General features: G+C 41.0%; 2 protein-coding genes across 4 annotated transcripts in view; one reads left to right on the top strand and one right to left on the bottom strand.

The window, feature by feature from the left end:
• Positions 1-261: 261 nt before the first annotated feature.
• Positions 262-11,655, bottom strand: RCN2 (reticulocalbin 2). 2 transcript variants are annotated; one of them, XM_005487793.4, is made up of 7 exons: positions 11,304-11,655; positions 11,078-11,183; positions 8,099-8,295; positions 5,505-5,618; positions 4,690-4,786; positions 2,868-3,010; positions 262-1,055 (listed from the first exon to the last, which is right to left on the bottom strand). In XM_005487793.4, exons 1-7 carry the CDS (start codon positions 11,403-11,405, stop codon positions 903-905), a joined length of 912 nt encoding a protein of 303 aa, XP_005487850.1. In that variant the 5' UTR covers positions 11,406-11,655; the 3' UTR covers positions 262-902. The 2 variants fall into 2 exon arrangements, with proteins under 2 accessions (XP_005487850.1, XP_005487851.1); XM_005487794.4 differs by having other exon boundaries at positions 5,505-5,606; positions 11,304-11,465.
• Positions 11,656-15,147: 3,492 nt separating this feature from the next.
• SCAPER (S-phase cyclin A associated protein in the ER) overlaps positions 15,148-27,901 on the top strand; it is a 135,777-nt gene continuing 123,023 nt past the window's right edge. The window contains exons 1-4 of one of the 2 annotated variants that reach the window (XM_074549526.1): positions 15,148-15,251; positions 17,035-17,110; positions 19,494-19,611; positions 25,253-25,323. In XM_074549526.1, coding sequence (XP_074405627.1) covers positions 15,196-15,251; positions 17,035-17,110; positions 19,494-19,611; positions 25,253-25,323 — 321 coding nt within the window. In that variant the 5' untranslated portion in view covers positions 15,148-15,195. Of the gene's footprint in view, positions 15,252-15,299; positions 15,427-17,034; positions 17,111-19,493; positions 19,612-25,252; positions 25,324-27,901 lie in introns of those variants that run through there. The other variant, XM_074549525.1, reaches the window with a different exon arrangement.

Here is a 27,901-nt window from a genome sequence, read left to right as displayed (position 1 = left end):
TTTATGTAATGCCTTGATGCTTTAGCCTTCCATTTACTGCAAATCAAAATATAAACACAATTGCTTTTGCAAACTTGTCCAGAAAATGCTAAATGCACACCTTGCTTTTTTTTTTAATCTTCTTTAGCAGCCAGATAAGATGACACATCTCAGTTTAATAAAGCCAAGAATGCTGCCACTGGACATTATGCACAAGGCTCACATCTCCAGGAGCTGCTATGGGTGACCCAAGGTGAGAAACAGATGTACAAAACACAGAAAGATAGAACATTTTAAGTTTTAATCCAACAAATGAAGAAGGTCTTGACACAGTAAAATACCACTGCATTGCTAATGCTCTACAACTGTACATTAAAAATAATTCTTGTCTATTGATGTAAAAATAGCAAGTTTTATGATAGAGTAAAACACAGTATAGAAACCATTCAAAATCAAGTAGAAACCTCTTAAACAACTGAGGCATTTATGTAAGTATTTCTCCAAAGGTATAAACAAAACACAGTTAATACTAACTCTAAACATTCCCCCACCTTCTGCCCTAATTTAATTGATTAGAAAAATAGTAGTCTCAGTTAGTATATTCTGCATTCTTTCAGAACCATCTAGATTCTCCATTTTCTTCAAGTACAGTAGAACAACTCATCACAATACAGTACTACCCTGAAGTGATTTATTTCCCAACACTACAGAATTTTGACAGCAAGTATTTCAAATTAATTGTGAAGGCTATAAGAGGCCCAGGAAGTTTGCAGGAGGGCAATTTAATTTTGAATGCAAATTATTTACACAAACATTAGTGTACTGTAATTACAGCATGAAACTTGCAATGCAGCTGATGAGTGCTTTTAACAAAAGCTTCAAATGAAAGAAAGGGAAGAAAAAAAGATTACAAAATAAATAATCTAAAGTTCTTCATGGTAGAAACGTTCATCATGAAGCTGCCTACCATAATCTGTTGCTTCACTGTTAAGAAACAAATCTTGGTTCTTAAGAATCTCTGCTTCAGAAAGTTTTTTATCATCATTCAAATCCATCTCTTCAATGAGGTGCAGAGCCTGTAAAAGAAACAGACCACCACATGCACTAAGTTAAAACAAATCTGGTTTGTGCTTATTTATATATTACAAAAAGAGGGAAGTTTAGCAGTAAGATGAAAAACCAAATGCAGAGTATTTTATTTGTAGCTCATTCACCAGAATTTCATAGCTCAGAGCTAACAGGTTGTGCAGCAGCTCTACCAGACCACTTATTCCTGAGAAATGGAGTCCTGGTATTACATGGGCTTTGTTTTCATTTGCTGAACATCTACAAATGCAGTGATTTAGAGAATCCTTCTGCTCCTGCTTTTCCTGATTGGTTTGGCTCAATGAAACTGAGCCAAAAATAACGGGCACAAACGTCAGCCAAGGGGATTTTAAAAGCACTCTGCATGGCAAAAGCTGAAAGATTAATATGACAAACATCTTGGCCAACACATGTCAATTCCTGAAAATGGAATAGATTGTAATGTTTCTATTTTTATGTTATTTAACTACCAGGTTTTTCAAGTAATTTTGAAATGCTGAAATGGAAGTGTGATACTCTGACTTCAAACAGCAGTTTATGACTGAATCAATGCTACCTTCTCTTTAGGACAGGTGACTTTGCTAAGCCTTTATATTACCCAAAGGAAAAAGCAGCAAATTAGAAAAACAAGTAAAACAAATTATTAGTTGCAGAATGGAGCTCTTACTATTACAGAATGGAGCTATTGCTGTAAGCCAAAATCTGAACGATTGCTAAGAAGAGCTAAAAAATCCCCAAACCAAGGAAGCTAACACAGATATGAGCAGCCCCAGCAGCACAGAGCTCATGTCAGAACTGTGCTATTTCTGTGAACTAAGAACTGAGCACAGCCAGAACAGGCCATGCAAAGGCTCTCAGATCCCCATTCACAGCAGCACTCCCAGAACAGCTCAGCATCCCACAGCTCCCACACGGCAGCACCCAGGGCTGCTGCTGCTGCTGCTGCTGCTGCTGCTGCTGCCACAGGGCTGCTCCTGGCCCCAGAGCCCAGCAGGGCACAGGGGGCAGCTCAGGGAGCACTCATGGGCTGTGTGTCTGTGTGTCTGTGTGTCTGTGTGTCTGTGTGTCTGACACAGGGAGGTGCCTCTCTTCCCCAGGAATATGACACCATGGCATTCCTGCCATTCTGAACACCAAAATCCTCCAAGGTAAAGCAAAGACATGGAAAATTTAGCTGAGAAGTTACTAGAAGAAAGGCAGAAATCCTCTCTACTGCAGTCAGGGACTGGAAACTGCCACAAAAAAAAAAAAAAGCTAAAATGAGAATCCACTTAAAAGCTATTATGCTGTTCTATCCCTGATTAAACCATTTTAATTAGCATCATCAAAGTTTTACACCATCTTGAATCACAGAGTATTTCCATTTTCTTGTACTCAAAACCAGTTTTTAGTTCTACAATTATGATGATTTATCCAGTTAGAAGAATTACAATCAATTTCTTATTTCAAAATTGTGCTGTTCCTTTAGGTAGTGCATCTCATTAGATTTACCTACAACAACTAAAAATGACTTATTAAAATTCTGTACCCTTGAGTCAAAGCAGATAAGCTATTTAAACATGTACAAAACCACTTTGTTAATTTACAAACATTTACACAATTAATAGGAACTTCACATTTGCAGTTAAAGGACCTGCATTCCTTGTCAAAGTGGAAAGAAATTAAAAATATATGCAAAGATCTACTGATTTTTTTTTTCAATAACTAAGACACGATAGATCTGAATGCTTCTCTCATTTCACTGTGATTCTTCAAAATTCCCCTGCAGTAATTAAAATGTAACCAGCAGTGAAACCACGAACCTCCTCTTGTGCAATACCCTGATTGTTGGGTACTATCCAAGACAGCAGCTCTTGAGGGTTGAGTTTTCCATCATGATCCTTGTCATAGTCATTCACAAACCGGTCCTTCTCAACCAGGATCCATTCTGGATCTTCCCTTGCAGCTGGTAAGACACAAGTGTAAAGTTTAAAGCTACTTTTCACTTTAAAGCAGAAGTTTTCATCTTTTCTCCTAAGCAGATACACTTATTCTATAAAACATTACCTAAAAGTGATGTCACTAAACAAAAACAAACCATAATGGGCATAGGAAAGTAGGGAAAGCAATTTCATTTACTGTCAGTATTTATTTGCATACTTGTTTTATACTTACCCAATGTACAGGCATTGCATCCTGCAGCCTACAGCAATCTTAGACTTGTCCTTAACTCTTCAAGTAATTGAGAAGTAATTCATCAAAATTACAAACACTGCAGACAAGCATGAACTGGCTTTCTAAGCCTTATGAAAGTCAAAAGCAGCAGGTATCACAAGCAGATAAGTAACAGTTTCAAAATAATTACAATTTCATTATTAAAGAAGAAAAGATGAAGTCTCTCCTTCCTTTCTCACATTTGGTTTTGCAAGGAGATTTTCCCTTTATGTCACAATTCACCATACAGTGTTGCCCCAAACCATGAGCTAATTATGAATCAGAGCCCCCATGCAGCCTATTAGTCATTTTAAAGAGTGCTGCAGGAACGCTGTCTGCAGGAGAGAAAAGCTGAAGCAGTTTGTACAATCACAGCTGATTCTCAAGCCTTGCTAACAAGTTGTAAGACAAGGCTGTTATCTTCTTTATTACTGCAACAATTTCACTCCTTTCCAACAACATTTTATAGACTGGGTTGGAAAAGCTTTCTTTCATGTTAGAGCAGGAAAAAGATAAAGAATTCTGTAGCTGCATCACAGATTGGTCGTTTTTACTGGCTCTGACAAACAAAGATGGTTATAAAACGTGAAATTCCAGGTGGCTGATTAGAGTGAGGAAAAACAGATTATTCCCCTGGTTCCCCATATCCTCATGTGGCTTACACAACTCTCCCCAGCTAGGATGCAATTCAGAATTAGCACTGCTTTGGGACAAGCAGACTTTCCACAAAACTGAAGTTACTGGGCTTTTTGGAATGGGAAGAATTATTTGCCCTAGCTTTTAGCAAATCAAATACAGTGTGTAAAATATTAATTGAGAAATATTGATAAGCATCAGCTAAGTGCCCTTCTTCTCGTTAAAGAAGGAACAGATCAAGTTTAAGGAATGGCAAGATTGGAAAAAACCAGACCCCAACAAACCAAAGAGTGAAGGCAGCACTCACTGCACTGATAGCTGGAACAGCTCAGTGACTCCTCACCCTTCACCCCTCTCACAAAACTCTCAGCTCAGTCCTCCCAAAGCAAGGCTGGCAGTGCCTGCTCAGGCTGACCAAGGCCAGGGCAGTTTACCCTCACATTCCTGCTAGCTGGATCTGCAGATGTGCTCAGCTGGCAAATTCGGCTGCACCTTGTTTCAGCTGCATCCTCTGTGGTCAGGAATTCATTTCAGTCTTTCAGAAAACAAGAAGCAATTTGCAAGGAAACTGTGGAATGGGCTACACACAAACCACCACCAAGTACACATGGGGCAGACTGAAACAAGGAGTCTACTATGCCCAGTTCCAGAAAACAGAATTATTCTAAGACAGAAAATCTTCCTCAGAATCTGTAGGTCTAATGTGAAAAGCTGAAAATAAAGGTGCATCCAATTCTCCCCATACCAAAAGTTTTTTTAGTTCCCTCTTTCATGCCCCTTCCCGTTATTCCTTACTTGGGTCTCTTCTGTAATCACCAAGGAATTCTTCCAGGCTAACAAATCCATCACCATCTTTATCATGTTCTTCTAAAGCCTCCTGAATGACAAAGTCCTTTTGTATACATACAAAGAGCAAAATTAGCAACTCATGATCAAGAGAAATAGCACTGAAACATTTTAGAGCAATGACGTATTCCTTAAATGAAAGACTCCCTCATTTCAAATCTCTTTTTGTGTTTTATGCAGACTAGTGCAGTAATTGGTTCCTGTGAAATAAAACAGAACTGGCCTTAAGAGTTTAGAATGTCAGATTTCATGAAAACCAAATCTGAAAGATGTCCATAGAGCTGGAATCCTTCAACACAATTCAAAACTGCAAAAGCAGCTCAGAAACATGAATATGTACAAAGCTCTATCATCCAATTTCACTTTTCTTATCTGGTGGATTCACTAATTTGCATTCTTGCAACTTAATTGAACTGTTAGAACTGGCTGGTCTTTTGTCCACCAGAGAGCCAAAACCAAAAGCTAAAATCTCACTGATGGATTTGCAGCCTAACAGAGCTGAGAGGTGGCTAAGTCAGTCCAGTCTCCAAAGGTGGGTTACCTGTGCAATCCTAACTCTGGGAACAGATTTCAAAGCAAGCACTGAACTCCTGCTCCAGCTCCTGACCTCCAGCACTGGATCCATGAGACATTACCCAATTTTAATTTGGGCTGTCCAAACCACATCCATACCTGCTCCACCTCCTGTGGCACTGAAGCTGAGGACACACATTGAAAAGACCCCCACCCACAGGCTGGTAAAGGTTTTCCCCTATAAACCTTACCGTCATGTACTCCACCTCTTCAGGATGCTCAAATGCAATATATTCATCCACATTCAGAGCAGGAACATCATCTCTATTAGCTTTCTCAAAACGTTTTTTCTCCTTTAAATGAAGCTTAGAAAATAGATTTAGTTAGAGCCCTTACTGGAAAGGAAAAACAACATAGTAGTAGCTGGCTCATTAGGATATTAATTGTTTCACATTACCTACTCATACTATCCTGATGTTAAATTTTCACTAAAAACAGCTCACTGAGAGCAATAAGAACAACACTTTTAATTGAGGTGGTTTTATTATAAGAATCACAAAACCCCTGGTTTTTTTCAATTTAAGGAGACATTTTAAATGAACCAGAGATAATGAAAAGACCAAGAATTCTCATTTTGATATGTGCATCCTCTTCTAAAATAACAAACTGGAGTACAATTATTATAATTAATGGCAGCCATTGAAAATTCCAAAATTTACATTTTAAAGACACTAAACTTTGTAATAGATCTACATCTTATTTATGTCAAGGGCTATCTGTAGTTCAGAGAAGGTCTGGAAAGATCATGTATGTAAAATGTCTTTTCTGAAGCCATTTTAAGGCCAGACTCTTTTACTACAGAACTGCTGTCCATTAAATGTTATCATTTTAAACCTTTTAATGTTTATGTTTATATTTAATGTGATCATTTTAAAAGTCACTTCTCTAACATGTTTTAAGTATATATAATGGCATGCCATTAAAAAATAAATAATATCTGATATAAGCAGGCAAGTTCTAATTTCTGAATGTCTTGCACTTTCTATTTCTGTCTTCCAGATGTGCAAAGATTTCCTATTTTTTTCTTATTTTATTTTGTACAATCTCTTTAGACAAAATACAGACCCACACCATTGACAACTGATCTCTGCTCAATCTGCAGACCATGTGAACTATAAAAATCTTGGAATTCCATCCTTAGGTGTGCTGTGTTAGCAGTGTGAGTGATCTGGGTACAGAAATAGCCAGCAAATAAAAGATCATAAACATTTTACAAATAACCATTTGAAATTGTACTTTTGGTTTATATCCCACCTATTGACACTTCTCTCAAAATCAGGCTAAGCTGATGAACACAGAGCATTACATGTAACAAGTGAAGTGTAAGATCTTAACTATATGGCAAAATAGTTAAATGTCCTTTTAGAGAAAAGCTGACCTTAGCTGGGAGTTCAACTAGGAAGGCAATCCAGAAGGATTACAGAAAGCACTATACTGCAATGTAAGCTTGAACCATTGAGGGAGAAAGAAAGTTTTCCAGAGTTTTTTGGGAAATGATGAGCAAGGCTGCCATCTCCTGGTAAACTCCTGCTCTTACCTGATGCCACTTCCAAACTGTATCTTACTCTTTCACCTTGATCAGAGCAGGACCACTAACCTGAAAACCTAAGGAAAATGCTGAAGGTGCCTGAGCTGTGATGCTTGTACAATGCTGCTCATTTGCAACCTACATTGGAGAAGGCAGCAGGCAGGAAAATGCAGCAAGCAGTCAAGTCCTAACGTGAGCAAGCAGTTCTATCCCAGCTCACAGGTTTAGAGCTCCCTATGTATCTGTGATGCCAAAGTCTCAAACATGGTATCAATATTTTGACTGCAAGTTCCTCTGAAAGTCTTGTGGTATTTAAAAGCTATGTAATTATTCAGTTATGTCACATACTATGCTTTACAGTTTGTTTCTTCAGTGTGTAAAATCCTTTGTTCACTATATTAGTTTAACTTCTGCTAACATCCTAAATTACCTACTACTATTTTACTAAAAGCAGACAAAGCAATCCTCACAAATAAAAAAATAAACCTTTGACTAGAATAGTCTAAAAACACACTTATTCCCTTTCTGAGAAACGTTTACATGTGCTTCTAAATGTGGAACTTGAAAGGAAACAAGTTTTGCTATGTGATGGTTCTTGTGAACCTGTTCCTCCTGCCTCTCTTGCCTCTTTCCCTGCTTAAGCACCTGCTTTCATAGCATAGATGTGACTCACACACAACTTCTGTGTTTAAACATCCATTTTTAGCTGTGGGAGCTGATTTTCATTGCTTAAAACTGTTTGTTTGAATGGCTGTTGCTTTCTCTGTGGGTCTCTAATGGACAGGCAATGTTACAGCAGGCAGTGCTGACAGCCCACACTGAGTGCCTGAGCAGTAACTGAAAGAAGGGCTGAAACAGTGCAACCAAGGGGTTAAAGAGCTTCCTTCTGCTCCAGCCCCAGTGCTGCTGGCCCTGCTGAGGGCAGGACACTGTCAGGCTCAGACCTCACCCAATGGATTGCATCCTGGGTTTAAGATGGTGGCTGGAGACCATGCTCTGCTGTAAGACTGTCAATAGACTTATGCTCCACTCAGCCAGAAAAATACACTCAGGAGGTGCCATTTCACTGTGTCTTTATTTTGTCAGTAGCAGCTTTAATACTCCACTACTTTCCTTTAATTACTCCCCTATCTCAGCATAACATGTTAACCATATGCCAGCTGCTCTGCTTTCTCTACCCATCTTGTTCTGTCACAATAAACAAATATTGCTGCCTTTGGCCAACAGCTTCCAGGAGCTGCTGCTGAAACATTTTACCTGGCGAAATGATTCTTCTTCTTGATCCTCCAGGACAGTGTTCTCATCAAAATCAATTACACGATCATACATTTGCAAGTTATACTCCTTCCAGGACACCAGTCCATCACCATCTTTGTCATAGTCACTGAAGTGCTGCTTAGCTTCTTGTGTAACATAATGCTTAAAAGACTGCTGTATCCAGGAGCTCAGCTCATCTGTGGAAACCATTAAAAATATAACAAAAGAAGGAGAATCAGAATCATCTGCACCATAAAAATTGTGAAGATGACACAGATCTATTCTGTCTGGAATATACTTTGCAATTCAGATGAAAGCATACAGGCAAGAGGTTACTTAAAGCAAACCAGTCTGGTTGCTCCATGCTGTGGCTTTTTCCAAGGTAACTTGGATGAATGAGGGAATAGATCACAGCTACAGATTTCAGGGGGTTTGTTAATGGTTATGTGGCCTTGGCTTTTCTAGTCTGAAGGAAATCAACACTGTAGCATCATTTCTCATTTCTTTTTTCTCCAGAGCTTTACAAAAATGATGCTGAATATGGTTTAGACAGACAACTCTAAATCTAATTTGGTATCCCAAAAACAACATTGTTCCCATCACTCTGGGGTTTCTTTTGAAAAACCCACAAACTGAAATAAAAGCAACTTTATTTTGTGTCATTGCCTTAATTACCCAAAATAAAATATTAACTACTTTTGTAGTGCTACTTTCCCTTTACTTGGGGCTGAAATCAAGCCTCACATAGTTTGGAAAGGTTTTTTAGCTGCTTGCTTTTATACAAATGTAGCTAAAAGAAATAAAACTTAATATACCAATGAACTGACAGAAATACATTAAAGTTACTTCATTTAGAGAAGATTGGGAGAACATATTCTCCCAGTATCTCTCAGTTATTTTGAGGTGCCTGGAAGGGAAAAACATCTCCCTCTGCATTGCAAAAATTATACATCCTAATCAACTCAACTGAAATCCTGCTCTGAAGAGTCATGATGACTAAAAATGAGTCCTATAGAAATCACTACTCTGACGCAGAAAAATCTTACAGCATTTATTAAATACTAAAGTATCTTATCCTCTCCTTCTTCGCAGAGGCATCGATACAACTTTATCAGGTTTATTTAAATATCCTTGAAAAGCAACAAGGGAGTTTTTAAAATACATTTTGAGTACTGAATTTATATCAGCAAAGGGAGCAGCTGGCTAACAGATTCTGTGAATTGACTGAACGTGCAGAGGTGTGTGTGCCAGCAAGGCTTGTGCACAAACCAGCACTGCCTTACAAGAAACTGCAACATTTCTCAAAGATGGGCACCATTAATTAATGGTTTCTTTCCCAGCACTGAAGGTGTGAGGCACAGCCATGTGATATCCACATAATATCCAGTGCCATGAATCAGAAATTCTTACTATTCCAACATTAGAGAAGCAGCATTAATATATTTCATCTTCTCTCACTGTCAGCCTCCAAATGGAGGCACTAGTAAGGAAGACGTTCTCAAGAGTTTTGCAATACAGTGAGGAATAACTGAGCTCAAAAAGCTTCAGTACCATAACTTTTTTACTGTAAAAACACATTTCACTGTGAGTTTTACCTTTGGGAAGTGAAAGGAAGGCAAGTTTTCATTAGACTGAGAATCAGATGCAGTAAATACACTATGAGGACAGAGTATGGCTGGAATTCCTCTCCTTCTATATAATACTTTTTTCCTTAAAGCCTTCATGTTGTGAGCTGCTTGTGGTGTATGACAGGGATTAGCCATCCCACTGAAGCTACAGACTATCTCACCTTTACACAGTCTATGCAGGAACACTGAAATAAGGGTGCAGTTTATTAAATTTAGTGTATAAAGTAAAAAGCATTCAAAAGACAGTCAATCTTGTCTTTAAAACTGCATTTTGTTCTCTCACCGAGAAAGCTTCCTGCATATTTAGTGTCATTTTAATGAAATCATGTTCTGGCATTTGACCAAGGATTCTGCTTGCTTTGTGTGTGCACACAAGAGACTTTTTTGTCAAAATCACAGCAGAGCAAAAAAAGTTCATAATGAAGTTTAAAATTAAATTCAGATTATCGTAATGATGTACTGAAAGGGCCTGAGTTTACCATGGAGCTCCTAAGTCTGACTGACAAAAGCCTGTCCGAAGAGCCTGTTCTATGATACTGTTCTATGATGCAGTATGATCCTTCCATGTCACTTGGTGCCACCAGGTACTGAAGCACACCTATGTAGTATTATGGCTGCAGTACTTTCTTTCCATCTTACACCTGCTCTCTGATTTGCACATAACAGGATTACAAGCATGAAGACCCACTTGATTCCAAGTAGCTTCAGACATGCAAGAAGCAGGTACCAGTGCAAAGGAGGCACCTTCAACTTGATACTGCTCTGACCTACACTAACTCTTGCTGGCCACACTCCTTCCATCACAGAATGGGTCAGGCTGGAAGCAACCACGGTGGTCATCTGGTCCAACCTCCCTGCTGAAGCAGGGTCATCCCAGAGCACACGGAGCACATGGCACAGGATTGTGTCCAGAAGGTTCTGGAGTACCTCCAGTGAGGGAGACTCCACAACCTCTCTGGGCACTCTGTGCCAATGCACAATCTCTGCACAGGAAAGAAGCTCTTTCTCATATTGCGGTGGAATTTCCTGAGCATGAGTTTCTGCTCACTGCCTCCTGTCCAAGTAGTTGGCACCACCGAGCAGAGCCTGGCTCCATCCTCTTGGCACCCTTCCTTTAGGTATTTACACATATCAGTGAGGTCCCCTCTCAGTGGTCTCTTCTGGAGTCAAACAGAAACCTTAGGCACAGAGATAGCCTCTGTATGAGCCTGTCAGTGTTTCTAACTCACTGTGCAAGGGATCGTGATGTTTTCCACAGGGATTCTCCCCAGCACAAGAGCCACGGGCTGTGTCACGGGTAGAGCGCGTTCTCCTCCCGGAGCAGCCCGGCCCGCCCGGCCCCCGCCGTTACCCTCGCTGAGCAGCCCGTCCCCGTCCGCGTCGATTTTCTTCACGATGTTCTTCAGCCGCCGCTGCTGCTCCTCCGGGCTGAGCCGCGCGTACTCCTCCGCTTCCTCCTGCGGCACAGCAGCAACACGCCCGGTCAGCGGCCCGGCCCGGCCCGGCCCGGCCCGGGGAGCGCGCCCGCCCCGCGGCCCCGCCGGAGCGGCGGCCGGCCCCGCCCGCCCCCGGCCCACCTGCCCGCCGAGCAGCGCCTCCCGGTCGTACTCGGCGCGGTGCTGCTCGCTCGCCGCCGCCAGCGCCAGCGCCAGGCCCAGCGCCAGCAGCACCGGCCGCATCGCGCCGCCCGCCCAGAGCGATCCGCGGCGAGGGGCGGGGAGAGGGCCGGGGGCGGGCGGGGGGCGCGGCGGAGGGTCGGGCCGGCGGGCGGAGGGTCGGGCCCGCGGCGGAGGGTCGGGCCCGGGGGCGGAGGCGGACGGTGGTGTTACTTGCGCGCAGTGGCAGCGGTTCGGGAGCGGGAACGGGCCTCTCTCGCCTAGGCTTTTCTGGTGTACCAGCGAAAGGTACCTAATACCGTCAGGATATACTGAGAATTATCCAACTGTTAAACATCAGTGAGGCCTGTCAGACTGAAGTGATTTACTACGGTCTGACTGAGTTCGAGGAGCGTTTGGACATGGTAGGAGTGACTATTCGAGATGCCCTGCACAAGACACAGACTTGGGCTGGATGATCCTGATGGGTCCCCTCCATCTCGGCATATTCTGTGATTCTATGTTACCAGAATTTCAGGCAAGCATCAACAAACCCTGCAAGGGGAAGATGATGAGGAAACAAGGTGTGCCAAAGCTTTATACCAAAAAGGAACAAGCATTAGTCTTGCTTAAGGGCGCAACTCACAAGTAACGCTTCTGAAGCAAAGAGAAAGGGAAGCGAGGCTTTGTAAGAGTTATTAATAACTGGATCAATACAAGTTTTAATAACTGTTCAACACAGATAATAGAAAGCTGTAAAATAAATGTAGCCTCACTGACCACTCAGACAAACTGAAAATACATTGTGTAAATGAGCAGGGGCCTCACCAAGAATATAATTTCTAACAGCTGTCACATGAAATTGGGATTGCTCTGATCCCGACCCCACTGTGTCAAATTAATCGTTGTTACTGGGTTGAGATTTATGTAGGACCATTGTTAGATTTGTTTTTTCTCTTTTCAATACAAGAGTCTTTTCAAAATTCTTCCTTTAGCCAGAAAGAGGTGAGTTTAACCTACCTGTGTTTCCATGAACACCATTGTTTAGGCAGAGCCCCAAGGTAATGGCAATTGCTGCACTGTCCAGTCCCTTCCATGGCTGATCCCAGTTCACCCCCAATTCTATTAACTGTGAAGAGCTACGACAGTTCATTTTGAAGATTCGAGAGTAAAATATTGCAATAAATCAGTAAATGTGTTATTGCAATTTCCTGCCTGTATAAGAAATGTCTTTCCATTAAAAAATCTAATAGTGAGTTAAGTCTAATATCTTTTATTGGTTTAAATGTCAAATTTCCCATCAGTATTTAATAAATCACATGTACAAAATGTGAATTAAGTCCTACTACTTGCGGCATGTGTAGACAAAGCAAATCCTATGAGCAATCAAGTCAGAAATATGATTTGATTAGATTCTGAAATAGCACTCAGGATGCTTTGTTTTCTTTGTTTGATGCATTACTAACACTACAAAAACCCTCTTTGCTGTGTATCTCAAGGGTTGACAAGTGACAAGTGCCTACACAACCTGCAAGACCACATTTATTAATATGAAATTCATTATATCCTATGCATTAGGAAAGAAATCAGAGAAAAAGCAAAAGAATCAGAGAAAAAAAGCAGAGAAAATCATATTCTTCTCCATGTCAAAATACAACAGACCCTTCCCAGCACACAGTTAAACCAGTTGTGTAATAAAATTCAAGACCATTCTGGTATGAATGCGGGGGTGAGGGGGAAGAGAAAGGTTTTTCTGCTCCCTCCATTATTTTAACCACTTGCATAGCAAATGCATCACTATTGTAAGTTAAATTGTAAGGGAGTATCAGTGAAGCTATTTTTAAATCAGAGTACAAGTCATGCTATATAAAAACTTTTTTGTGTGGTGAACTTCCTGACTTTTCTGGAAAATCTGCCCTTCCTTCAAGCCAAATCACATGCAGTGTGTTACAAATCTATTCGGAGCCTTTCTTTTGGTCACAAAGAAAAAGAGAATGTTAAAAGGTCATGTTCAACTTCTATGTGAGATCTGCAAGTGTAAATTGGGTCTGTTGGACTGTCAGCACGAGACCAGCTGTCCAGCAGCACAAGCACCAGTTCCTGAGCAGTTTTTCTAACAAGTCAAGTTATCCATCTGGTGTTCACTGTAAGTTTTTGACATTTCTACATTTCAGTTTTATAAATCACTGCTTGACTTGAATAAGCCTTATTTCATTTTACTCTAATGTATGTCGTTTATACACTGTCAGAATTGATTGACAGTAGCTTTATTTAGATAGGCTTCCATTTTGACATATTTTGTTATTGTCACTTTTGTTATTTAAAGCTGCATGAGGCCATTTATCTAAGACCTGCATGCAAAGATTATCCTTCCTTTTTCCATTATAAAAGTTGTTGATTTTAGGTTTAAATAAGGGGAAAAACTGAGCAGCAGTTTATGAAGATCATCACAATTAAATACCCTGTGTTTGGATTTCAAAGTGACAGTAATTTGATTTGGTAATACCCAAATATGACTTCTTGAATGTTCTAATTGTTTCATAAGACTTTGCAGAAAGTATTTTATACTCTGCAGACATTACTGACCTGTTTTTCTAGTTCTTTGCATTTAGTGCAGTTATTAATATCTGAGGAAATAGGTTATGAGAGGAGATTCTTCTGATGCTGTATCTGATTTGGCATCAAACCAGAACAGCAGGATTTGATGCAACACAGTATCAGGGCACTCAGCTCAGGCACGCACTGAGTGGAGGCAGCTGATAAATAATAAGTGCATTGTCAAAGGATGGCACTGTGAGGGAGTTGGATGGAATCTTCATGGCTCAGCTCTCTGCTCTGAATCCCAGGTGAGTGATGTATCCTTTCTGAGAGGTGTTGTTGGTGCTGCAGATCCAACTGAAGCGTGTATGATCTCCCAAGCCATCTATTGCCATCCTTGCAGGACTTTTAATGTTTCAGAGATGACAGCCTGAACTGTCCAGGTTATCATTTAGGCCTCTTTCTTCTTGCTATTCCTGTCACACAGAGGGAAACGGATTGTTCTCTTCACATCATGCTTGAACACTCCTACCACATCCCCTTTTGTCTTATTAGATTCAACTTGTCCTGTGTTTCCTCACAAATCGCATTTCCCAAGCCTCAGACCCTGTGAGGAAGGCTGACCTCTTCACAATCCCCACCCGTCCCCAGGTGAGCAAGCTGGACACAGTAGCCCAAACCCCACTACAGTGTTACACCCCAGGATTAGGTGCCTGTGTTGTACCTGTACCCCATGTATTGCACACAGTTATTTACGGTCCCCTTTTTCTCTGCTCCCAGCAGTGGGGAGGGGCTGGGTGCTGAGGGGCTGACTGCCATGACTCAGTGATCACACTGGCACAGGAAGCCACATCAGGCTGACAGCAGCTGAACATGAGCCCAGGTGAGCAACAAGGCCAATGGCCCCTGGGCAGTGCCAGCAGTGCTGTGGCAGCAGGAGCAGGGCAGTGACCATCCATCCCCCTGTGCTGAGGGCCACACCTCATACTGTGGGCTCTCATGGGGGCCCTCACAGCAAGGAAGACACGAGCCTGAGGGGCCGCGGGAACCTCTTCAGTGGCCCCCTCAGGGTGGGGCGAGGCGCGGGCAAGGCGAAGGCACCGCCTCACGGGCGCGGGCCGGGCATGGCCGGGCGGGGGGGGTGGAAGGTGTGGGGCCAGGTGTGCAGCCAGGTGAGGGCACCGCCTCGCCGGCGCGGGCCGGGCATGCATCAGGCGGGGCGGGTGGAAGGTGTGGGGCCAGGTGAAGGCATCGCCTCACCGGCAGGCGCTGCGCATGCGCGGGCCGGGCGGGCGGGGCCGGCACGGCTGCGGGAGGGCGGTGGCGGCGGGGTGCGATGACGTCAGCGCGGCGGGACGCGCGCGGGCGGGACGGCGCGGCGCGGCGGAGAGCGTGAGTGGCCGGCGCGCGGGCCCGGCGCGAGCGGGCAGCGCGCGGGAGGCGCGGGCAAGATGGCGGCGGGCCCGCCTCACCCCCCCTCAGCCCCACAGCCCCGGCGGGCGGCTCCGCCGCACGGCCCGGCCAGGCGGGGCGCGGATAGCCTGGTTGCTACAGGCGACCGGGAGCGGTGGGTGTGGGTCAGGCCGTGCCTTGAGGGAGAAACGGGCTGTCCGTCTGAGCCAGCCCCTCGCGGCGTTCCCGCACTGCCCGTGGGGAGACTCGGGCTGACCCTGAGGGGCGTCCCGGTGCTTGGGACCCCGCCGGTCCTTCAGGCTGTACAGGCCCCCCTGTCCTCAGCGGGAGTTGTGTGTGGGGGTAGAAGCGCCCTCGCTGAGGAAATTCGCTGTGAACCCGTGTCAAATGCCACATGCTGTATGGCTGTTTGCATCTTAGAAACTGCTAATGTCGTTCCTAGTGTAAACCCCTGCTCTTCCTTTGCTGTCAGAGACAAAATCACGGCTGACAGCACAGAAGGTCTCGCAGTGTACTCAGAGTCTGCCTTCTCTATGCAGTTCTCTAAATACAAATTCCTATTTCTGCATTATTTGCAAGTGAACTGCACTACTGGGAAAATACGTGGATCCTCGTATTCTCTCCTGAAATATATATGTCAGTTTAATCTGCTTTTATTATCCCTCGATTACAATCAAGTTTGGTGTACAAGAGGTGTTTTCTAAGATCCTTCAGTGTTTGAAGACTCAGTGGTGGGTCTGTTCTGATGGCTGAAGTGATGCAGAAATACAATCTTTGTTTTCAAAAACTCCATCCAGCTGCATTATATTTTGCTTTGTATGGGTTTAGTAGGTTGTCTTAAGGCATACAGAGATCCGTGGGCTTGTTGGCACAGGCTGGGCTAAATCCCTACAGAAAATTCAGCTATTTCTGTCATGTGAGAACAGGTGAACAGTCTGCTTAAAGCAGTGTCATTCATGGTAAAGGCCAACAAAATCTGACTTTGGACCTGATTAAAGGTTAATATTGTTTTTTTACCTGACCTTGCATAATTTAGAAGTGTCTTTAATTTCCATTTAGTGTCTGATTCTTCAGATAAGTAAGATTAGACTGCACTCAAAATAGACTGCACTCAGCTGTTTAGAATTTATCAACCTTAAGGCCAAGGATTTAACTTTATTTCAGAATTGTTAACACTGTTTTGGAAATTCTTGATAAACCTATAAATATTTGCACCTGTGGACTTTCTTCAGTTGTGGCAATGGTTCTGTTACAGCTGCATAAAGTGTTCACTTTGCCAGAGCTCACTTGTGCAGGAGCCTTCACATCTTAGAGTTCCATGAGAACAGAAGTTTCAGTTTTATTTTACTTCATCATTAATTAGCTGATGCTGATTATTAGTGTATCTCTGATTTGTTTTTCTTTCTGAACTGATCACCAACTTGCCCAGTTCTCTGTCCCAGGAAAGATTATTCTACTTGAATCACTGTTCTAGGGCAGTCCATGCAATGATTTGTTTGAAAGTTTTGATCGTGTTTGTACTGTTTCCTGTCTAACCACATATAAAATTACATTTTTCTGCAGTGTCAGTCTCTTTTTGTTTTCTTCTTGGACTTTTGGCTGTTTTTAGTTAGGAGCAATGCAAACACTTTACAAATAAAATTATCTTCTGACAACCTTACTGTGCTCATCTGATGTACATGACCTAAATGCTGCCAGCAAGCTAAAAGTAATTTTAGAAGTGGTTTAAGGTGAAATTATTAATTGCATTTTTTTGACACAGGTATGAAAACTCAATGGGGTCATCCAAAAATGTAATAAGTGAGCCTGTTGATGCAGAGGAAGGCTATAACATGATGGTAAGACATTCAGTAGCTATTACACTCTATGGTATTTTTTCAACAGCAAGAAAAACTATTTTTTCATGTTGGGGTTAATTAATAAATCAGTTAATTTGTACCTTCTATGAAAGTATTGATTCTAGGAGCTAAATAAATGTTATTCATTAACACTGTAGAGAGGAAGCTTCAAAAAGGAATTTTACAGTAGAATAAATCTGAGCATTTCTTCTGTTTTGCATAATTTCTAGTTGTGTTAGTATGGGGGGGTTTTGCATTCCTTTTTTTTCAGCTGACTCCCATTTTAAGCTGCTTTCATGCAAGCTGTGCTGCAGTGTAAGACCTCAATGTTTGTGGTGTTCTTAGAAGGGGCTGAGCTTAGAGCTGAATGACTTTTCCTTGGGAATGCAGAGGATGAAGCTGCTCGGTTTGTTTACATCAATGTATTTATATCTTTGAGCATCATTTAAAAAAGAATCCTCATAAAAGGTCATACATTAGTATTTATAGCCATGACAAGAAGCAGTACAGATTAAATAATAAGCATTTGCTGTTTGAGGCTGAGCAGTTTCTGGTCCCTCCTTTGGCCTGAGGGTGATTGGATGCAGAGCACGTGGCAGAAGGAAACTCCCCTGGATAGCTGAGCAGCAAACAGCAGGGATTGAGGTGAGGGAGCACTCAAAGCCAGGGGTCGGTGGGAGAGGGAGGGGCCTGCAGTGAGCTCTTGTCAGATGCAAAGGCTGTTCCTGGCCACTCCTGCCTTTGGCACAGCGATTCTCACTTTGGCTGTGCAGTTCCTCATTGCTGACTCCTGCTTGGGCCTCCCTTTTGGCTGAGGTCCAGGTTACAGAGATGAGAATTTTAAGTTAGGCTCTACAAAATACCTTGAAATGTCACGATGAGATACTTATTGTTTCCTTTTAAGCTTTTCTGGCTTGTATAAAAATAAATAATTTGGGAAGTTAGTTTGTTGTGGACTAATGCAAAGTTTTACACTCAGTTCATTAAGCAATAAGGGATTAAAAACCCAAACTAAACTTGCTGCAGCAGAAATGGTCACGCTTACTAAAAATTCCCAGCAAGAATAGGCAATTAGTTGTATAGAATAAGGATAGATTAGAGCCAGTTCTGTACAGGTTCTGGGGGTTTTATGTGCTTTATTTGAGTTGCTTTGGGCCAAGGTCTGTAATTTTACTCTGTTTTCCACAACTTCACAGATTGAGCAGTGCTATTTTTTCCTGTGTTGTGTTGCCTGGTGGTGTCTGTGGGCAGGCTGTGAGGCACTAGATGGCACACTGTGACTTCCAGAAAGGCAACTGAGGACATGGGGATGAGAGAAACCCAAGTTAAAAACTATTAGATTGGCATTAAAGTAAAAGAAGTTTCTCGTTTGTGTTATTTTTCTGCTGCCTTAAAAAATTCTAGCCACTCATCTTCTATATTTGTTTTTAGTGTAACTTTACTGTATTTTCTTTCTAAGGATGTAGAAGTGGTTGCAGGCTTGAGCCATATGATGGTAAAAATGAAAAGAGGAAAAATGTACCTCCTGATGAGTTCTATAGAAAATCAGTCTGTTTGTGCCTAAAGTAATTCTTAGGTTTGTTTAACTCCTTTATGGTTAAGTTGGCCAGTGTTTAAAGCTAACCTGGTCAGCAGGTTTGTGCTATCGTGGTACTTAAGTGTATCATCACTGTACATTGTTTGGCTTTGTTGCAAGTTATTTTTTGAGGATTAACTTTCCTATACTGTAGAAGAGGCAAGATTTTATCTGATTGACATCTGTCAGTTGATACAAATACTTCTAATGTACTTGGTTTCAGATGTCTTGTGATGGTGCACCTCCCAAGTGCAAAGAACTGTTTATTAGGTAAATGGAGAGCATCCCAGGGTCTCTTATTCTGTCTTTGAGTGGTTGCAGCTTTGCAGTAACAGCCCAGCACAGTTGCCAGGAAATACTTTCTAGGTTCTTGTCTTCTCAGTGAGAGAGCTGGGATTTTATTCATGCTTCAGATGGTTCCCATACAGCTCATGCCTTTCTCCAGGCTCTCACCAATCAGCCAACACAAAGTGTATTTTGGTCTCATGCTGCCTTTAGCTTGTATAATTAGTTCTAATTGACACAGGGTAATTAAAACATTGGTGAAGTCTGCTGTGATGTCCCAGCAGCATTGCCAAGCAATTAAATGAAAGTGATGTGGTCTGAAGGTACCCATGCCATGCTGATGAGTAAATCTGCTTCTGTGCAGAAGAATGGCAATGAAAAGGAATGCATCCACCTGTTTCAGATATTTGAGGAAAATTCAGCACCATGTTGGATGGTGTAACCACATACTGGATGAAATCAACATGTCAAACCAAAGATTTCTCTTTCTTATGTGCCCATCCATGTATTTCTTGTTTTCAGGCTTCTTTCCAACGCTCCAACAGCCATGACAAGGTGAGGAAAATAGTGGCAGAGGAGGGACGGACAGCAAGGAACCTGATAGCCTGGAGTGTCCCCCTGGAAAACAAGGAGGATGATGGTATGTGTTTAACAGTCCTCCAGCTCTTTGCACTTCCATCCCTCTGTCAGCTGGAGTTCCTCATCTGGAAATATTTTCCTTACATAAAATTTCTCTATTAAAAATATTCTGTTTAGCGTACGTACTGTAATTTAGAAGTTTTTTGACAAAATGTGCCTTGCAGCTGGTAGATCACTATGTAAAACCTTCCAGTGGCAGATTCAAAACTGTTTTAATTTATCTGCAAGTGACATCTAAGACTGTTTCCTTCTGCTGATGGTGTCAAGATAGTTGTGTAACACAATGATGTTGTCCTAAAGTGCTCTCTTGTAACTGGGGAATTCAGAATTGTAGGGATGACTTAGAACAATCTAACAAATTCCTCTCTGTGTTGTAAAACAAAGAAACTTGGAAGTTTCTTTTGGGATCACTTCAGCTTTGGTAAATGCCAATGAAGACTCTCTAAAGAAGGGGATATGTGGGGACAGCTTTCTGTAATGCAAGTCCTCAGAACAGTTTTATTACTGTTGTAATACTCTCTTGTGGTATGATGACTTAAGGAGCCAGGAACTGACTTTTATTTTTATCCTACTCAAGCTGTTCCAGATGTCTGAATGCTGGTTTTGAGAACTTCATCTCAAATATTCTTGTAGCTGCATGTTCCTGTCCAGGTGCTGCAGATTTTAAGTGTCTAAAAGTAAATTTTTTTATGCTGTGGAGGTGGTTGAACATGGGAACCAGTTGCCTTGAAAAACTGTGGGCATCATCTTCCTTAGAGATGCTCAAAACCCCCCTGGACATCGCTCTGGGCAGCCTGGAGGTTGAGTTAATCCATCTCTAGAGGTTCCTTCCAACTCAGCTGCTCTGTGATTCTGCCAGTGGAAAAGACATTACTAACAAATGTTATGTCTTAAGGTGCAAGATAATTCACCCTGTGTCTGATGGAAAGTTTCAACTGTCTTTAAGCAGAGTAGAATTGGGGCCCAAAGTATTTCCAGGTTCCCAATTGCAGTTCTGGGGAAGGTAGTGATGTGAATGTGTGTGTGGTAAGGTAACATGCTGTGTATTTCCAGTAGTATTTTTGAGCAACTTGTGGGTTGATTCACTGTCTGTTATTTTTGAATACTACCTTGCTTGTAATATTATTTTAGAAACTTTAACGCCTTTTCCTTCAAAATGTCTCTGAGTTGTAGATGAATGTTTGCTCTAACAAATTCTGCTAAACCATGATAAATGAATGTAAAAGTGAATTTTTAGCTTTCATTGAATAGTAGTTACGTACAGTAATTAAAATCCAAGCAGCTGTATTCATTTCCTTCTTTTGGTCATATTAGCCCCATGGTAGATTTTAAACTTTGTCAGTGGTGCTTTCTTTTTAATGTTTCTTAAATTATAAGCTGACCTTTTTGCACAATGCAAAGGATCTGATAATTATTGTCTGATGGAAGATTTCACTGTGAAAAGGAACTTGTGGTTGGTGAAAGCCTGGCAGAGCCAATCCTTTCTCTCTTGGCCCTTGCCTGGCATGGGGGGTGTTTGTGTTGGTGTCTCTGAGCTCTGGTTCTGTTTTACTGCTCCCTCCATGTGTGCTGTGTCCCTGAGGGATGGCACAGCAGCATTATGGATTAACACAGTTCTGACTTGTTCAAGGGTTGTGTAAATCAGGCCAAAGGTTCAGGGTGCCTGAGCCAATCCTGTCACTCTCCTGTACAAAGCAGAATTTTGTGTTTGGACAGTTTCTTCTGCTCATAATGTTCAGAGGTATTGATTTGGCAGCTCCAGTGTGTGATTTAACATTTTAAATTATATACTGTTATTCATAATGAGATTTTTTTTCCAGACACAGTGAAGGTATGAGCATTTTTTATTACTAGGGTTATAGAGGGTTTTATAGAGGATTGATTAATTAAAATGCTGACTTCACCTTTTCCATTTGTCTCCTTTTTCTATTTCCTTTAAAAATTGTGTGCTTGTGTTCTTCTTCCCATTTTTTTCCTCTTGCTCTGAAAGACTTGTGTAATTTATATAGGATACATAGACAAAAGAGAAATCAAAACCTCCTGATTCCATTCTGTAAATACCTAGTTCCAGCCAGTAAGCAGTATTTCCTTAAAAAGGAAAGAGATTTCTGGACTGGCAGGTGATAGGTCTGTTGTGTGTTTTGGAGCAGTGTGTGCCCCAGTTATGTCAGATCTGAAATTCTAATTATGAATACAGATCAATGCCATGACAGAATCCCAGACACAATGGTGATGGTCTAGGAGAGAGAGTGACTGTAACACTTTCCAACCACTGAAATTCAAATACTCCTTCACAGAATTCAGTAGTACACAGCAGATTCTGCTGGATAAACTAATCAACCCTATTGTCAGCTTGGTGTCTCAGGAGGAGCCTTGAAACAGAAATACTCACTCTTCTGGTCTTCTGTCTCCAGAATGGAATTTGCATTCCAAACCTGCAGCCAGCAGTCACCAATTGCAGTCACATTGCTTTTGCCCACCTTGGAAGGCTGTGATAATTCCAATGGAGGGTTTCAGAATTTTTTCCTTTGTAATTATTTCACATGCCTAGAATTAAGTTTGAGGCACTGAATGCAGATAAGCAACTACACACAAATTAGCAACAGTTAAAAATTGCAGAGGCTTGACATGTAAATGTTAATAGATGGTAAGATACCTTTGGAACTTTGAGATGTGTAGAAAAATTGGAAAATCTGGTATTTGTGACTGTTCTCTTCCTATTCCCTATTTGTTTAAAATCCTTTGGGCTCTTGCCATACAGAATTCATTTGCAGATTAAGCATTTCAGGGTAAGGAAACATATTTTAGTGGTTGAAAGGTACCTGGCACACTTTGGGGAGCTTGCAGCATATTCCACTGTTTTAGCAGGAGACTGCTGCAGAAAATAAGTGTGGAGGGAAGGGGACTCTTAAAGGCTCATCAGTTCCAAGCCTTGAATTTCACTGGAATGAATGGGAATCCAGTCTAGTGCAGGTAGGTGAATACAGGGCCATTATATTCTGGGTGAGACCCTTACAGTAATTTATAAAATTAATTTTGTGCAAAATATATTGCTGTAATTCAATGTAGAGGTGGGAAAACATGGAGAATTTTGGTTACATCTGTGCTTGAAGGCAGTCATTTCTCCAGATCCTTAGCACTGTACAGTTAAAAAATAGCATCTACTGCTGCTCTACAGACTTTTAAGGTGGGGTTCATAATAGGATGAGAAACTTCAGTGTGCTTCCTCAGTATAAAATTACCATTTCTGCTGAGGGTGTGATGATGAGCAGTGTCAAAGGCATTGAAACAATGTGTGCAGTTGAATTCTGCCATAGCCAGGACAGAAATGAAGGCAGCAATTAACTCCTAAATGTGCAGGCAATTCCCACATTTCCCATAGCAGTAAAACTATCCCAAAGAGAGAGGTGAGCAGGATGGTTAGTGAGGTTGTTAGGTAAAAGATAGCTTTTGAAAATAGGTTATCACTGGGGGTTTTTGGCAGGTATTGGCACCTCTGCTTTTTGGACAGGAAGACTTCACAAATCATAAGCCCTGTGTGCTTCATATTTAAACAGCTGACAGGGAGGAAATGGACTTCTAGTGTAAAATATGACTGTAGCCCCTCCAATGCTGCAGAACTTTGATACTTTATATATTTCACATGGGCAACTTAATAACTAAAGGATATGATCTTGTTGGGTCACCATTGTTCTCTCCTTACAATTCAGTCAGTTGCTAGCAAGGGGTGCCCTTCAGGTGTCAGTGAAGTCTGGGCCTCTCTTAGCAGTGCCAGCATGGTGTAGCTACACACCAGTTACACACCAGTTACACACCAGTTACACACCAGTTACACACCAGTCACCCTGAACATACAAACAGCCATTGGGCACTGCTGCCACTGCTTGGGAGTATAGAGAGACAAAAGCAGAAATAATCTTCTCATTGCCAGAGCCATTATTGTAAAATAATGAACAAGGAAAGGAACAAGAAAGCTTGAAAATGGGGCTGCTGCTGAAATGCAATGACTTGCTCAGACATTTTTACAGATCTTAGATGATGAATTGTTATTCTGGATTTTATAGAATCTAAAAAGTCTGCAACTTGATGTGTTCTCTGCCCCTTTTTAATTTTAGTGAACCCTTATTTGTGGCAAACCTTTTCACTGTGCAAGTCCTGTCTGCCATTGCCTTCAAAACCTTGTCTTTGCAGAATGTAAATCACATCAGAAGAGAGATTTCAATCAGAAGATTGAAATAGTTCTGTTATCAGAAGTCTGCCATGGAACTGTTCCCCAGTTCAAGCTTTTTAGTGACTAGGAAGGTTTTATACAGGTAGTGCCTGAATGATTTTTTTCCCCTAAATGCTGCTAAATTGAGTTCAATATATTAGTTTATATCTGTTTTTTTGGCTAATGTAGCATTTTAGAAATTAATTATCAAGCAAATAAATTTTAATTTGTATTAAATTAAAAGCCTTGTTGCCTGGAATAGCCAATGATCCAAACCAGCTGTGCAAACCATCTGTACCACTGCTTGATTAAGACAGGTTTGCAGCTACTTTACATAACCAGAGCAATGTAAAACAGCTGGGCTGCATTTGGGAATTTGGCCTCAACTGTTAAAAACTCAACTGGACAATTCTGAAATTTAAGCATATCTCCATGGTCTAGAGAGGACTGTATTCAGCTAATGCATTGCTTTGCTTGGCTGCATCCAGCTAAATAATCTTGAAACTTCTCTTTGGATGTAATCTTTGCTAGAGAAAACTCTGGCCATAGTCACTGTTTTGCCTTAACTTGCTTACATTTTTGGTAACTGGATCCTATGATTTCTGTGTTGAGCAAGTTTAGATACTTGGAGGAATAATTCTTTTTACATTACCCTATAGCAAATCTCAAAGATTAAGTGCACACAGATCAGGTTGGTCTAGGCTAACACAGATTTTTCTATGCAAAGATAACTCTGAATCAGTTGATTGCCACCAGTGCAGCACTGAGACCTGGAATCACCCCCTCTGGCTGGGGGAATTTAAACTGATTTTGGAAGCATAGCTGCTAAAGTCACTTTGTATAAACAGCGGAGGAAGACAGGTATGTTTGAGAAGGGATTTCATGTCTAAAGGAGGATGACTTGTGTTCTGTGAATGTTTTTCTCTCTTCCTTGGCTATCTAAATGTTGATGAACTAAATCCTGACCTAAGTTCTGTTTTTTTCCCATCTTTCTTGGCAGAACAGCTCCAGAAGAACTAAATAATTACATTTGGTTTTCCTAATAAATGTATTTCTTGTTTTAATTCTATAATAGCTGGTTAAGCAATCAATCAAAAGCAGACTTTTTAAAAATTATATAGAAAACTAGAATAATGTTTGACATGTAGACTGTAATTATATGAATTTAAAGGGACTGAAAACTCAAAGCTTACCTTTGTTTAATGAATTCTGTGTGTCTTGCCTTTCTTGTATTTTTTTCATTCTCTAGTGTTTTCTGGCATTATCCACATTCTAAACAGTGGAATATATATTTTGAATATAAAATTTGCCAAACTCTTAACTCAGAGATTGTGCCCCTCTCAGTACATTGCAAGATGAGATATGTGCATTTTGGAGTGCTCTATTTAATTAAAATCATTATTGTTGATTAAAACATTTGCTTCTCCCACAGGAAAATCGAAATGGCAATCTGGGGGAAAAACAAAAAGGGTGACTCAAGGAACACACAAGACTGCAAAACAGGTATCTGCTCATTTCTTACTGTGACATAAAATAGATGACACAACACTGTTTGTCTGTGAGATCACTGGTATATTGGTGGCTGATTAATCCTTTTCTAAAACTGTGCATACATTGTATTTTCAAAGCATATGAATTTCAAAGTCAAGTATTCAGAAGTTAAAATTGCCAGAATTTAGGTTATCTTGCTCAGCCTTTTCTTTTGGCACTTCCCAGCCCCTGCACACTTGACTTATTGGCATTGAAGCTATTTTAAGGAAAGTGCTGTTCAATACAATGATACAGGATTGTCTTGCTGTAAGTTTGCTGCTTATACAAGGGCTGCCTTTCTTCCCAGTTCCTAGTCAAAGGAAATTTCTTACCTCATGTGTTAGTGGCTCAAGTCAGTATATCTTAATTTGGAGAAGAGTCCAAGTGAGTAAAATTTCAGAGTTAGGACTGGAAAGCAAGTTTGAATGAGACTTGTAAAGAAGATATTGCTCCTATTTTTATTCAGTTTTTTTTCTCTCTGTGAATGACAACCTTTATTACATTAATAAAGCAATACCTCAATCTTTCCTCATGTTTAATATTTTAAACCACTGTTTTTCTTTGATTTATGGATTTAGCCATTAGTACAGCTTAAGCCATTTAATGTTTTGAGGCAGCCTGTCAGAATTTGGTAATAAAGCATATGGAAAATGTTATTTTTTTGAAAAAAGAAAAATGTTCTGGATACTGCTGTAATTGATGGCTTTTTCAGTTTTGGCTTAGTTTTGTTGAGCTTTCACTTTTAATTTTCCTTTACATATAAATGGGCCACTAATCTCAAGAAAATAAACTTACAAGAGCTGTTTTATATGATCTTACCAACCTCATCTTCCTTTCAGTAGGGTGCTGGCAAATAAACATTCAATAAATTTTGGCATCCCAGGAGTATAAATATACATTGCATACTTTCCACAATTCCAAGGCAAGTTACTGAAACTATTAGGAGGAAAAGAAACAAAATAAAAACCACCAAGAGATTCAGTTTAAGACCACTTTCATCATCCATGCTGGGCTACTTGGCATGTAAGAAGTGGTGTTTCCATGTCTGTTAACTTCAAAGGTGCATCAGCTTTGCATCTTCTGCACTTGAAGGTTTGAACTATTGCTGCAAGTTAAAATACTTTTTAATGCTGATTTAATGCTAGCCTGCTTGTGTGATAGTGTCTACAAGAAATCAGAGGCTTTTGTCCTTTCCAAGGTGTTCTGCTGGACCATTGGTAGCTGTAAATGTTGTTTGGGTTTTACTGAGACCCTGAAAGTCTGCTTACAGCATAATGATGGAACTGCTGTGGCTTACAGAGCCTACACAAGGTGTTTTTCCCATTAAAATATGGCTGACATATAAGGGAGAAGATAAATGGATGCCAAATACAGCAGATGGATACATTTGTTGCTAAATATCAAAACATTTTCAGTGACATTGTCTTTTAAAGATAGGTTTGAACATGTATCTTTCAAAGAGTAGCAATTATGCAGGTTTCCCATTCCAAAACAACTGATCCTTTTTATCAGCAGTATTATCTGAATGACTAAACCTGATCCCTTTCCTGAGGTCACATTTTATAAATACAGACAGCAACAGGTAGCACTGTTATTTTAATGTAGCTATTTATGATTCTGGAGTTGAGCTTGCTTCATTATAAACAGTAGTTTCAAGGAGCTATAAATTAGCCAGAATATAAGCTTTGCTTTAAATGTTTTTACACAAGCCCTCAGCCTAGGAGCATCTTTTTTCCTAGCAGTTTGTTAAAAGGTGACTTATGTAATGGAAGAAAAAATATGAAACCCTTCTGCAATTGCTTTTCATTGGTTGTTTATGCCATGCATCTTTCTGAGCATGACTCTCATGCATACATTAACTGGGGTTATCTGGAGTACAGCTGAAGCACTTGGAGATGTATGGAAGGGTAGCAGAGATGTTGGTGTGATTGCAGTAAATCAGTGCCCATTCTTCTGCAACTTACAGAAAAAGTAGCATCTCCCCACAAAAGCAGATGAGAGCATAAGCACTGGCATGTTTGTGGGGGTACCAGTCATTGGTTTTTCTGGGTCTGGATTGAAGGCACTTGAGACAGTAATTTGTGTTGGAATCAAGTGTTTATTTCTTGTCAGTAAAACAGTCTCACTACTGTGAGTCCAGCTTTTCATTAGAAGGCACAAAATGGCCAACAATCTCTTGTTACAAGGGCTTTTAAGACTAAACTATCCAATTAAGAACTGACACCTGGATTATTTTCCCTTTTAACCCGATAACTGATCCCAAAGAGCCCCCAGTGCAGACTTTTCTGCCCAATTACAAAGTGCCACCCAAACCTATCAAGAAGAAGGAAGAAGAAGCAGAAACCCAGGACAACACACTGTGCCCTCCATCTGGCTTCCACCCACAACTCTCTGGTTCACATTTTAAAAATCCCAAAACCTAAATTTCTCACCAAGTGATACACCTGCACTACTCTGTACAATCTATGTCACACTTTTGTGGATTCTAGTCTATCTTGGAGTCTAGGAAACTTTCTCCAGGAATGAGAGTCAAAGTCAGTGCTCCCCTGGG

The sequence above is a fragment of the Zonotrichia albicollis genome, chromosome 11 (assembly GCF_047830755.1).
Source record: "Zonotrichia albicollis isolate bZonAlb1 chromosome 11, bZonAlb1.hap1, whole genome shotgun sequence".
NCBI lineage: Eukaryota > Metazoa > Chordata > Aves > Passeriformes > Passerellidae > Zonotrichia > Zonotrichia albicollis.
This window is presented reverse-complemented; position numbering and strand designations above follow the sequence as displayed.

What these genes read in the sequence shown, in the direction of transcription:
- RCN2 (XM_005487793.4), bottom strand. Translation starts at nt 11,405, where the DNA reads ATGCGGCCGGTGCTGCTGGCGCTGGGCCTGGCGCTGGCGCTGGCGGCG. An exon ending in AGGCGCTGCTCGGCGGGCAG is followed by an intron (nt 11,184 to 11,303) that starts GTGGGCCGGGGG and finishes GCTGTGCCGCAG; the next exon opens with GAGGAAGCGGAGGAGTACGC. An exon ending in GGACGGGCTGCTCAGCGAGG is followed by an intron (nt 8,296 to 11,077) that starts GTAACGGCGGGG and finishes TGGTTTCCACAG; the next exon opens with ATGAGCTGAGCTCCTGGATA.